Source organism: Hippichthys cyanospilos, chromosome 10 (assembly GCF_059441005.1).
Source record: "Hippichthys cyanospilos isolate Australia breed blue-spotted pipefish chromosome 10, RoL_Hcya_1.0, whole genome shotgun sequence".
NCBI lineage: Eukaryota > Metazoa > Chordata > Actinopteri > Syngnathiformes > Syngnathidae > Hippichthys > Hippichthys cyanospilos.
In genome coordinates this window covers 16,969,077-16,982,328 of record NC_142378.1, presented here as the reverse complement: position 1 = coordinate 16,982,328, position 13,252 = coordinate 16,969,077, and the positions used below count along the sequence as shown (strand labels likewise).

Genomic DNA, 13,252 nt, shown 5'->3' with positions numbered 1-13,252 from the left:
GTCATGAATAAAGGCACAGCTGGAAAGAAAAAAAAGAGGAGAACAAGAACTGTTTGTGACCATTCAGTATTTGTACTTCTTTATGAATGTGTGGTAAAAAGGATTGGACATAATAGCATTTTAACAAGGAGCTATCATAACCTTGGCTGACTGCTGTTGGCATCATCATCACTGACGTCAACCTTTTCTCTTTCTCTCCCTTATCTTACTTTTTTCTTCTCTTTTCATGTGTTCCCCGCCCAATCCCAGAGGGAGCACCCAGCAGGGTAAGTAGTCGTGTGTGTGCGCGCAAGTGTGATTGATAAAGTGAATGAAATACACAAGCACAGCAAAATATGTGCTTGCAACAGCTGTTCATCGCTTCTCCGCACCAAACATAAATTTTGGCCTGCACGAATAGTCATTTTTTTCCGTTCTCGTGTTCAAGATATTCTTATCTCATACAGCTTGGATATAACGTTATTTTATGTTCTAGCTTTCAGTTGTGGTATTAGTTATCGTTGAAGCTGCGATTTTTTTTTTTTTTTTGGTCTTTAATTTGTTGTGAACACACAAAACAGAGAGGTACAATTGAGTTGAAATACAAGTGAGTTCCAAATCACCAATCCCAAAATTAATGGAAATGTTGATCAATACAGCCTACCCAAGAAACAACCATTTTATGGTTTGTTTTTGAATATGAAATATGAATTGTTTAATAAAATGCATACTCCTTGTGTTAGCTGCGATATGTGGTGTCATTTGTTTTGCAGTGTTTACAAACTGGCTTTATCTTACCTACAAAGTATCCTTTTCTTCAAATGGAATGCTAGCTAGCAGCTAAAATATGCTAGACACTGCGCTAAATACTGGCAATAGGCACCATTCGATACAATGTCAGTCTAATTAAGTTGTTTTTTAGCACCCTAAATTGGTGATTGAACATGATTTCAAAACAACTTTGTGTTGTTTTGTTTATATCAAGAGTCAGGGCTCACTCGAGGATTAGCAGTTTGTGCAATAGAAGCTAAAGGGCCAAGTCAGCTAACAACTTCAAAATAAAAGCATAGCAAGTTTTTTGAGTGCATGCATTTTTTGTTATTTTATGGTTTATTTTGAAGTTGGCTGGCCTTGGTGCATTTGGCGACATGATTTACTATCATTGAGAGCATTAACAAGCAGGGTGTTCTGCCATGTACTCCATTGCCAATAAAAAACAAAAAAAAACATTTTGTGCTGTGCAGGGACGAAAAATGTCATGTTGTACTCTTGTGAGAGTTCAAACTTTTAGCCTCTACTGTATTAATTACAGTACTTAATTATAGTTCTGTTTTTCTAGGGTTAGGCCTGCGACGCAGTTTCATGCAGTCATGTAAACTGAAAAAAAAACTACGAAAACACTACTGTACTTGACTCAGAAAAGTTCAGTAATAGTTCTTTTATCACAGAAAATAATGTTCTAATATTCATTGCTTAAAGCTTCATAACATTGTGTTATTTTTTAAACTGTTTATGGTGTTTCCCATTAAAAGTTGGAATTAAAAAATTGACAGCTCATATGTTAAAAAAAAACTTAGAAGTATGGTTAGTATTTCAAGGTGTCACTATTTAATTTCAGGTTTTGTACTTTTACGACAAACCTGCTACGGTGTTTTTTGACTTTGTAACATCCCTCAAAACAGCATTTTAAAAACATCCCTCTGAATGGCAGTTTATTTGGACAAAAAAAAGAACAAAGCAATTTCAAAAGCTCAAGTGTTGCATATGAAGAGCCTGTGCTCTCCTTTTTTATGTCAAAACAAAAAAAGCTTTCAACTCCCTTGACATGAAGCGGCAGTCCAACTCTGAGCATAAGTTAATTGCTAAATACACAGTGTCGACTTTAAAGCAGCAACAGAGACAATCCTCTCAGGAAGCGGCGAGTGGAGGGATCAATTAACATTTGGCGTCAACGAAACATGTTTGAGTTGGACATAGAAGGGAGTTGAGCTCCATTGTGTTATTCCGCCTTTCGTCCTTCCTGTCCTCCCAGTGCGCTCCTTCCTTTGCTGTGATGCGCCTCCCTACGGGGGGGACAGAGATAGCGGGGCCCCTCACTGAATGAACCCTTGGCTGCCCAAACAAACCCAATGCTTTGATCGCCTCTTCTGAGCGTGCCGTATTGGAAATATGCCTGTACGGGCCAACGGCCTTATAATGAGAGCTCTATTTCACATGACGGCTGACGTGTGAAGGCCACACAGTTAATTACCTGTTTGTTTGTTCGTTTGTTTTTCCAAGCTACCTTGTTTATTGTCTCAATTATTGTAAATAGTGATAAAGTGTATTTTTCTTCACTGATCTTTACTTTGTGAGCTTACAGGAATCATAGCCTAAGTGGAATAATAGTGGAGCAGGTTTTGGCTAACAAAATCTTTTAAAAACTAATATGAAACGTTATATACTCCATCGATGCTAGTTAGGTCATAAATCACATCACCGGTGTGTATAGTTCAAATGAAACCCGGTTCATGGGGGTTCGTAAATTTTTTACGCCAAATTTTACAAAAAATATTTCTTAGATTCACAGGTTTTGCCATCACGACTAGCATAAATATCCACTACTGTAGTCTTCCTAAGTTTTCATCAAAAACTAAACAAAAATAGTGTGTAAATATGCATAGGATTTTGGCCTCCTGCCTGAACAAGGCTGCGATAGGCAGCAGCGAGCCAGCGACCCTAGTGAGAATAAGCAGCTATAGAAGTTGGATGGATGGATGAATGGATGGATGGTGACCTTTGTAATGGAAAATAAGTATTCAGCCAGTATTATTATCACATTTTGTTGTTTTGATCTCCTGGTTTTGTTTGAACAAAGACGCTTTCACACAACAATTCCTCTGTGTATATTGAATTAGATGACCTAGGCAGATAAGTGAGTTCAACAACATGGACGTTTAGCGTTTTGTGTTCGATTCCCTTCTTGTTGTTCCTTCCCTTCCATTAGTTAAGAATCTTCTCTTTCACTTTTCCCTTCACACTCTCTCACAGAGCACCATACTGCTCATTTAAGACTTGTGTCTTTGAAGCTTCATATTAAAGAAAACCAAAAAAGACTTTTCCAGACTGTATAACAGATATTGCCTAAATTCAGAAAATTCCATAACACCTTGCAACTTGAAAGTTTCAAGAAGAAGTCAAGTACACATTTTTCTCGGTCATTATCTGAACTTTTAGGCAACCGTATCGCTTGCATGGAATCCTTTGCTTATTTCACAACCCATTTTGCACCTTTAATTTGCTGTTGTCTCCCTTTGCAGAGTAAGTCAGCATCGTCGACAGACAGCCAGCCCCCGGAGGAGCGTCAAGGGCCTTCGGGCGGTTACGCCTCCTCGCAGGGAGGAGCGGAGGCCAAGAGGAGACGCTGCGACGACAAAGAGCCTCTCGCGCCACACTCATACGTACGTGCTTCTTTTCCTATGTACTTATAAAATGCAGTGAAGATATCAACATTCATAATCAATCATGTTTACATTTGTAATCCTAACAAAAACGTCACCAAAAATGACTGAAATTATGAGGTCTCAATTTACTCTTGACTTCAGATCAACCTGTTCAGGAGGCTGTATTATTCTTTCATATGCATGAAAATAGGCAAATTTCACTTTCTGCTATCTAGTTATTGTTTGCCTATATACAGCATGGCTCGCAAACATAAATAATCAAAGATACATTATTTGTTCGAAAAAAGTAATTATCTTTGGACCAATTGCATAATGTGGTTGGGAATTAAACTGTACTCGTCCACCCTGCCACATCAATTGAAAGACTTCCATTAGGTGATTGTGTAATGTATGTTCACAAACAAAAGAGCTGGACTTCCGTCAATCCTCACACAATCAAAGTTTTTCTTTCACAATGATTTTATATTTAGTTTTTAGAGGCAAAACTGTCCTTGGCCATACGTGAAAATCTCATTGACAATATTCATTGCTTTTGAGAAAATTGACTACTTTGGACTAACATCTGTTCGAATCTTGGCCTCGTTAGATTCAATTTATTCCTCGTCTTTTTTGTCTGCGATGTCCTGTATTGTTTGACCGATCCCTGAAATCGCCTCGTATACTTTGACTGTGAAAATTGAACATTTCCCACCTGATGGAAAAGGAGGTCGCCCATTGCAATTTGCCCGAATTTCCCTCACATTTGTTATTGTGTGTGAATGCCTGAGGAGGGTAAGTTTAATGACTCCTTTGCTAAGTGCTAAAGTGCATCGTTGTTTGCCCACAAGTGATGTCCCGTCAGTGTCATTTAGCCAAGTAAGCTAGCTCCTGTCATGTATGTGCCTCATGTACGTTGGATTGTCTGCTTTAAATAATTTAACAACTGAATACTGTTGAGTGATTATGTACATGCTAAATGCAACGTATCGATATTATGTAGTCCTTTCTGTTTTAGGAACTTTCCTGCCTTATCGTGGCATTTATACGAGTCACTATGAGAACCGTTGTAGCGTACGGCGCATGTCACAGTGTGCATGTGGCTATGTGAGTGAGACATTTCCCATGTCAGTGTAGTCCACATGGAGGTAGTGGCGGTGGGGCCGGCAGCCAATTAGAGCTGTGTTTGGGTCGGATGAACGAGGAGAAGCAGAAGGATGGCCGAGGCAGAAAGAATTTGATGTTTGTGTGCATGCGTGTGTGCATTTGCAGTGTGCAGGGCTGATTGACACTTAAAGTGTGTGTAGTTCGGGATGCTGTCCAGATTCACATCGCTACCACGATGACGGTCCAAGTGGGTCTAGTTTGTACTTTGCAAGGATTCTTCAATTTTGTCTCCGAGACGCATTAAAACTCCCATTTCCCTCTTGTTTGCATGTACTCCTTTCATCATAAATCCATTTGTCTTCATTTCTCATCTAGAGATTTTTTTTTTTTGCACCCCCACCTCCGTCTGTTTTTCCGTTTCAATATGAGGATATGGCGGCAGAAACCGGCTGTGCATTAATTAGGTGCTGATGTCACTCGTCACTAATGTCAATGAGGAGTATTAGGCCCCGATGGTATCAAAGCTCAGTTGCCATGGCGACTAAGTGCCATCTTTTTTGCCCCAGAAAGTAGGGACAGAAATGGATAGAGAAGATATCTTGTGGAAAGTAGACAAAAAATGTGGGCTGATGGAGAAAGAGCAACCTGTGCACGCGCACAATCAATAGATTGCTTGTGAGACAGAAGACGTTTGATGCAGAGTGTCTTTGTGTTGAAAGCTGACAGCGGAAGGAGGCAAAGTGTGGCCAGAGATATTGACAAATTGATCGGCGCGTGTGCGTGCGAGTCCACGCGAGCTCGTTTGGGCTTTGTGATTAAAGCTTTCTGTGAACACGAAAGTCTCTTATTTGTCTGTAGGGAGAAGTCATACCAAATATTGGTGTCTTTTTTTAATTGCAGGACAGCGATGGAGACAAAAGTGAAGACAATCTGGTCGTGGACGTATCCAATGAGGTCAGTTCTCTGTCTGAGGGTTTACCAACCTTTATTGAGCCAAAGCACATATTTTACATGAAAAATATTTCACGACACCCCACTAAACAAAAATATACAGTACATGTAAAGTCTGTAGTTATTACCTTATTGCAGCACCTAATAAGGTGACAAAATACCTCTACATGAAAATACTTTTGAAATACAACAGGTGGCCCTATGAACTTTGAACCAGAGGGCGCTTTACTGGCTAAAGTTTTTTCTGGTAAAAGGCACCTTGGTATATTCATGGTAAACATTGAGGGGGAACAATTAGACCAGTGCTTCTCAATTATATTTCGCTTGCCCCCCCCTCACTTGCCACGCTGCCCATGAAGGAGATTCTTCTCGATAAAAATTGTTTAAGTATACCTAATGTATCCTTTTTAACGTTGGCACAAGTAAAAAGCAATATAATAAAACTTTCAACAACTGTTAAGTACTTTTTAAGTACTTTAAGTACTGTTTTATAAGCATACAGGTTAGAGTTTTGTTTTAAGCAGTGCATCAAAGTGCAGGAAAAAAAGATGACAATCCTTATTTTGTCACAGTTACACTATCATGGCAAAAACAAATTCTTTTCCCCGGGATCCTCCGCACCCTCGCTGGCATTGCCTCTCCCCACCCGGGGTGCCCGCGCCACCATTTGAGAAGCACTGATTTAAACAGAACATAAAATATAGATATTGCACTTCACTGTTTAGTTCTCACACACACACACACACACAACAAATGAACCAAATTGGATACCTGTAACTCTACTGGTTTTTTTTATATATAGTTTAAATACATTAACCCCCCCCAAAATCTGTTACAGAGCATCCCCACAGTAAATTCAATCTAAAATCTCATTGCTGTACCAAAATGTGTGAAATGATTAAGAATTTCTCACTGCGTTTATGACAAACAAGATATGATTTTTGTTAATGTTGTTAATCTGTGTACGTGCAAGCATATAAGGAGTATTCAGTCACAATCATCAGTTTCGTGTCAGTCAAGGCCCATTCATTTGCAATGGTGTAAAACATTAGCGGTCATGTGGCTTTCGTGTTTTGAGTTTTTAAACGCTCGACAAGACTACGTTGCTCTCGATGCCCATGCATCAAATGTTGGTGTCACTCTGGTTGTTTCGGTCTTTTCTCACGACTTTTCTTTCAGCCTCTTGGTAAAGCATGTGGCACGGCTGTCTCAGTTGAAAAACTTACTTAATGGTGCGGTCTACCTGGCTCTGCTGTGTGCAACATTTTCCAGGGCAATAACTATACAGCTTTGCTTTCAATGAGGACAAGGCCGCTTGAATTGATTCTTATGTGAATCTTTTTTTTTGAGGGGGGTTGGGCACACCCCTTACGTTTACTGTCGATCAACACATCTAATCCCAGTATCTGTTCACATTACAGGTTAGGTTTTTAATCATAAGAGAACAACATACATGTAATCCGCAATGTTGTACCTTCTGATCTATATGCTGAAAGAAAATCTGAACTTCTTTTCATCCTCCATGAGTTTTATGTTATAAATAATATGTACTGTAGACACATTATTCCAGCGTGCTATATCACCCAAGCTAATGAGAACCCCTACGCGGCGGCCATGTTAACCGGGGCAACGTTCGCTTCTAAGGCAATGAATGCATTGACCTTAAAATTAAGCCGCAACCAGCTCATTTCTAAACTGATTCTCTAGAGATTTTTTTTTTCTCAAAGCCAAGACATCCGCTATACATACAAAATATATGTAAATACAGCCAAATAATGGTTTTATTTTTGTTTACGTGCCAGCATTTTCCCCCTAAGGTTTCCTTGCTGTCTACACACATGAAATGCGCTGATGTCTTTGATGCACTGCTGTAGGTATGCAACTCTAAAAGGGCGTGTCCTATCTACCTATGTTCATATCTATGTTTATAATCTTCAAAATACCTTTTTACTTGGCCATACCAGCCAACCAAACACTGTCTAACATCATTGCGTATGTTGCATAGAGAAACATGCTTACAAGCAACTTCCTGTAATAAATTCAATCCCTTTGGATGGTCTGTTATAGGCATACTATTATTCATTACTCTGTGATAAACTATGAAGTGTGTTGGTGTGTTTGGATGTGTTCTACGCATGTTTGTATGCTTATACGTGTACTTGTGCTAGTAGGGGTACATATAAATTTTTACTATTGCCTATGGTGTGCCTATGATTGATTTTTTTTTTTAATGCTTTAATCTTGATCATCGTAGTTGCTTGGAGTCCTTGCGAATTTGCTGTACAAACGATCCTGATAGAGGTAGAGCCTATACTGTAATAAACAATACCAGTTGGACATTAATTAGTCTTTTTGCCAAGACAGAACACCAAGTCAATGCTATTTTTCAAAGTATTCCATTAACATGCGAAACATAATAAAATCTAGCATCTTAAACCAAAACAAAACATATTCTGTGAAGCGTAAGACACATTCATTCGAAGAGAGAGTTCATTTCAATATATCTAATGTTTGAGGGGACAACATAAAAATAATGAGAAGTGTGTTTGAAGTGAACCCCTTATTTTCCTTAAACTAAAAAAAACGTCTCATCTCTTAGTACACATCAATAATCAAGCCTAAGAAGCCCTAAGAAGTTTATTATAAAATAAACATACAGCCGTTGCTTTTAGTAGGCATAAAACACAGGACAGCAGGTTTTGCATTCAAATTGTCTTAATCAAAAACTAGGCCGAGGTCAAACACTTCAAAATAATCTGCTGCCATCTAGTAGATGATAATGCACTTACATCAAGTAAATGATAAGCAGATTTTTTAAATGTATTTATTTTTACAAGGAATACAAATACATACAATTTAAAAACAATATACAATCTTAGATGTTTTTCAACTAAACATGAGCTGCCACATGATACGAAACAATACAATTATTACTTCGAGTGCTCGCTAGATTACACCGCAGTTAGCTCTGATTTCCCATTGTACAGTAAGTGGAACCACGGGCACTTAATCTTACCGTACAAACATGTCCTTTTGTTCCCTGCGGCTCTCTTCATGTGTGGTGCGCATTTTGTCCATAAGAAGGACTAAGGTCAAAGGCGGGATGAAAGCACAGCAACCTTATGAGACTGCGTCACCATCCATACATGAATAATTTCTTCATGTTGACAGATGGGCATCACCAATCAGGTGACAGAGCTCAAGCCATCCATTTCTGCTGTAAACATATTTTGTAATGGCATATAGCCTGGGTAGGGCGTAATGGAATTTTCAAGCGTTGTTGTATTAGTTATTATACTTTTTTTTCCCCATAGAGAACTTGAATACATTTCTGACAGCGCTAATTAATTCTATGATTAATTCATATAATACAAATTACATTTATTGTTCCATGAAATTACAAGCAATAGATCTCCACGTGCAGGCGTCTTGTTGTTTGTCCAGAAAATGAGCATTTATTTGATTCGCTTTTAGCCAGCTCAATACTTCATCTTTTATATGATAGCCTCAGCTGGTGTGCATGAACAAATTTGCAGGTATGCTGCACATTTAGCTTCCCGCTGCAGTTTCCTTGTAAGTCTCATAAGAGCTTCAATGTAAGCTTATCAGGAAGCACAGTTTGCCTAGTGAACCACGTTTGCACTCAGTCGCAGCTTTCCTGCGTGCCAGGATTCCATCGAAATTGATACCTTTTTTTTTCATTAAATCGCCGTTTAGGAGGACTTTAAACATTAAAGCTCAACAAATTTAGCAAATAAGTGTTGTAAATAAAACAAGAAGTGAGCATCATCGTGAACTCTAACTAGGTAAATGGCAAAGCTGTAAAAAAAATAAATAATAATAATAATAATATTTTGGGGAATTTTGGCTCAACATGAGCCCGTGATTGATCCCTTTTCATTTTAGTATTTTATAGTCCACCAGATATTGTCACTCTTTCACCCTTCAAAGTATGCAGTAAACCTTTACCGTTTAACTTTTTAAAGCTTTCAACTATTTACTTTGGACAAAGACATTTTGGTTAAATGTGTGCCTGTACGTTGTATCATTTATATAGAGTAAAATTGGGATTGACCAAGTACAAGTTCTTACTCTAGTTTTCTTTGGAGAACTTGATAAGATCTTGCAAAGTTGGTATCAGTGCTTTTAGTATTGAGCATTTTATGAGAATGAGTACAAGAAAACGGGATACAATATTAGAACCCGAATCTGAGTAAGACCTGAGAAACACCGCAGATCTCAATCTTAAACCACAAGCTATAGTTTTAAATCACATATCAACCATATCACCCTTTCAAATAAGTGCCTTACTCAACAACTTTTAAAGAATGTATTATGTGCATGTGTACGTTCACGCGTGACTGACTCTCCGTAACTTTGCGACTGAAAGGAGAATTGTGTAGCAATATTACTACTTTGGTCTGGTGCACCCTCTAAATTTACACCCCCCCACACACACCTTTTTTTTTCCCCTCGCTGCTATCTTTTTGTCCTCTGCATCTTCTCTTCCTTATTACTCCTCTCGCTCTATAACCCCCATCATTGTCTCTGCCCCTTCTCATTATTGTCTTTCTCATCGAACTAAACCTTCAAATGCATCCTCCAGTGAGCAAAATGTTGTGATTTTATCTAAAACCTCTGTATTTTCATTTGACTCAATAAAGCGCAAGTGCTCCCTTGTTGGCATCCAGCACAGCCGCAGACAATTGTATGTAATAACAGGGAGAGGGAGGATGCGTCTCTGCTTCGCAGTGTGTGTGTGTGTGTGTGTGTGTGTGCGCGCGCATGAGGGCATGCATGCGTGTGCGCGCGCATGTGTGCGTGCATGCGTAGCTGTACTTGCTGACCCAGTGAGAAGTGCTAAGTCAAGCACAAGGCGGCCAGGAGGAGGCAATGGGATTTTGGGCTAAAGTGATGAACGCATCCTGGAATTGCCAACACCATCATCATCTATTCTATACACTAGGAGTAGATGTGCTGTTGTACACTGCTATGCATCATACTGTATTGCCAGGTCAACCGAAATCACGGTGTGGTCACTTTGGTACTAACATGTATAATGTATCAGGTGGTTATGTCGCCTCATATACATTAGATGATTAATTTAGCCCCATATTTTGTCATTATTCCAGTTGTCTGTGTTAAAGTAATTAAAAAAAAAAAAACTATTGAAAAAGAATATTCATATATTTACATAATACTACAGTACTTTATATCAAAAAGTCAGCTCTTTTCTTTATATTTTCTTAATGACAAAGCCACCCAATAAAAATTAAAGAAAAAAAAGTTAATTGTTTAATTTTATTTTAGAGCAGTTTATAGGAAGCTGACGTTTTTTTAAGATTTTAAACTTTCTTAAGCAAAAAAATAATGTACCGTACTGTACATACATATATACATACAGTATATATATATATATATATATATATATATATATATATATATATATATGTATATATGTATGTATATATGTATATATATATGTATATATATATATATATATATATATATATATATATATATATATGTATATATATATATATATATATATATATATGTATATATATATATATATATATATATAGCATGTCACAAACCTTTGTACAAGATCATATTAAATGTATACAGATTTTTAGATTTTTTGACAGCAGTAGACACATTGAACAGATACACTTCAGATCAGCCGCACTGGACTATAAAGCACAGGGCTCAAATAACAGGAAAAAAGGTGTGGTTCAAAGTCTGAAAAATATGGTACTTGAGTGTTTTATTATTTATATTATTTATTATTTATTATGATATTACATTAGCGCCTTAACAAGTTCACTTCTTTTCACCTCTAAATTTAAAGAACACACTTTGCAAATTGTCTTGCCCTGTTGAAATAAATAGAAAAGCCCGTGCAAATCCATGACTCAAAAGTCATGGAACACACATATCAAACACAAATCAAACTTGTTTGCATCAGCAGTTGTGTTTCTTCCGTCGCAACGCAGGAGCCCAACTCCCCTGTTGGCAGTCCACCTCATTCTCCTCGTGGGAACGGTTTGGACCGGGCCACCGCCTTAAGGAAAGAGCTCCCGGGCTCCTCGGGCCCTGCGGAGGCCCCCTCCACGCCGAACCCATGTAGCCCAGGTCCAGGCAAGGCCAAGGATCCTGCGCAGGCAAGATACTACATCTTGGCAGTCTTACCGCGCTACTTTTACATGAGCAAACTATGAACGCTTTGATGTCCACAGATGGATAAATCCCAGTCGCCCTTGTCCAAGTCCAGCACGCCGTCCCCATCCCACCGCGAGGCCCTCACCCCGGGAGCGCCCGGAGCGCCCGGTCCCAGCACTTCCTGCCTTCGCCTGGTCAGTAAAGCGGCATCTGCTGCGGACCCTCTCGGTGAGACCCTACTTGCCTTTTATTTATGTATTTATTTATTTATTTTAAGTGCATGCAAATAAATATAAAGATGGTGAAAAACTGAACCAATTTCAGTAGTTCCGTTCAAAAAGTTGACATCTGTATCACACGGAGCAGACGTCACTATTTTGAAAGTGAGAGCTATTTCTTGGGTAACAATTATTGCAAAGATCTACCAGTTATATACACATTTCTGAAATGACAAATTTGCTCAAATGACCTTTTGTCATGTCATTAATAAAAAAATAAATCTTTTATTTTTCTTTTTTTTTTTTGTAATATTCCCATGGTAATGGTAATGCCCAATCACTGGTGAGCTGTTTTTGGAACAGGCCAAAGATCCTGTTGGTGATCCCAAGAATGTAGTCAATACACACTAAGCGAAATATCGCATCATTTAGTTTTGCAATTTTGATGAATCCAGCTTGCAGCAAAATTCATTTTAACATCCACAATTATTTACATTTATTTTTAATGACTAAGCGATTTAAATTTTTTGAAGTGAGCTACTGAAATAAAAGGGAAGGGCAGCACCATGGAAGAGTAGTTAGCACACCCCCCTCACAGTTCGGGCTCCCGAGTTCAATTCCAGCTCGCTGTGTCCTTCCTGTGTGGAGTTTGCATGTTCTCCCCATGCCCACATAGGTTCTCTCCTGGCACCCTGCTTCCTCCCACATTCCAAAAACTTGCATGGTAGGTGTATTGGACATTCTAAATTGCCCTTAGGTGTGATTGGGTGCATGAATGGTTGTTTGTATGTAATAAAAAAATGAATTCAGTGAACGTCTGGGTACCCGCCGTTAGCTATTTACAATTGCACATTTTATTCCTTCTCATTCTATAACGGGATATAAGATGACATTGAATGTCACCAAAACCCCGATAAACGCTGTCGTGAGATGTTTGGTGAGGTATCATTTTCGGCAGTTTGTGGTCCTACCGGCCAGTTTGTGTTTTCTGTCTCGTTGCCGTCCCTCTTTTCCTCTCCTCTCATTCTCCTCTTCACTTTCCCAGCACTCCGCAGCCCCATGTCTGTGCCCCCCGGTTCATACCCGGCTCATTTTGGCGTGGTGTCCCACGCAGGGCTCAACGGAGAGCTGGCCAGTCCCGGAGGCTTCGGCGGGGCTCTGACTCTCTCCCCCCAAATCAGTGCAGCTGCTAGCGCCTACGGCCGAAACCCTATGGTGAGCTGTGTCGTTTTCTTTGGGGTGTCTTTGTTTGATTTATAACCTGTCTGATGTGAGCCACTCAAAAGTAGATAGTGGAGTTTGTCAGGCAGGCACTCTATTGATCTGTTCTTGTGACAGCTAGAAGTTTGCAAATGCTCGTGTGCATGGCAGATTGCTAATATTTTATATATGTAATATATATCAGTGGTCCAAAAC

The 13,252-nt window shown here is 39.0% G+C and overlaps 1 protein-coding gene across 5 annotated transcripts in view; it reads left to right on the top strand.

Moving 5' to 3' along the window:
- tle2b (TLE family member 2, transcriptional corepressor b) overlaps window positions 1–13,252 on the top strand; it is an 84,169-nt gene that overhangs the window by 62,940 nt on the left and 7,977 nt on the right. For 4 of the 5 annotated variants that reach the window (XM_088425236.1, XM_088425234.1, XM_088425235.1 and 1 more), the window contains 6 exons: window positions 250–266; window positions 3,279–3,419; window positions 5,406–5,459; window positions 11,453–11,620; window positions 11,696–11,846; window positions 12,882–13,051. In XM_088425236.1, the coding sequence (XP_088281362.1) occupies window positions 250–266; window positions 3,279–3,419; window positions 5,406–5,459; window positions 11,453–11,620; window positions 11,696–11,846; window positions 12,882–13,051 (701 nt within the window). The remainder of the gene's footprint in view (window positions 1–249; window positions 267–3,278; window positions 3,420–5,405; window positions 5,460–11,452; window positions 11,621–11,695; window positions 11,847–12,881; window positions 13,052–13,252) is intronic. The other variant, XM_088425238.1, reaches the window with a different exon arrangement.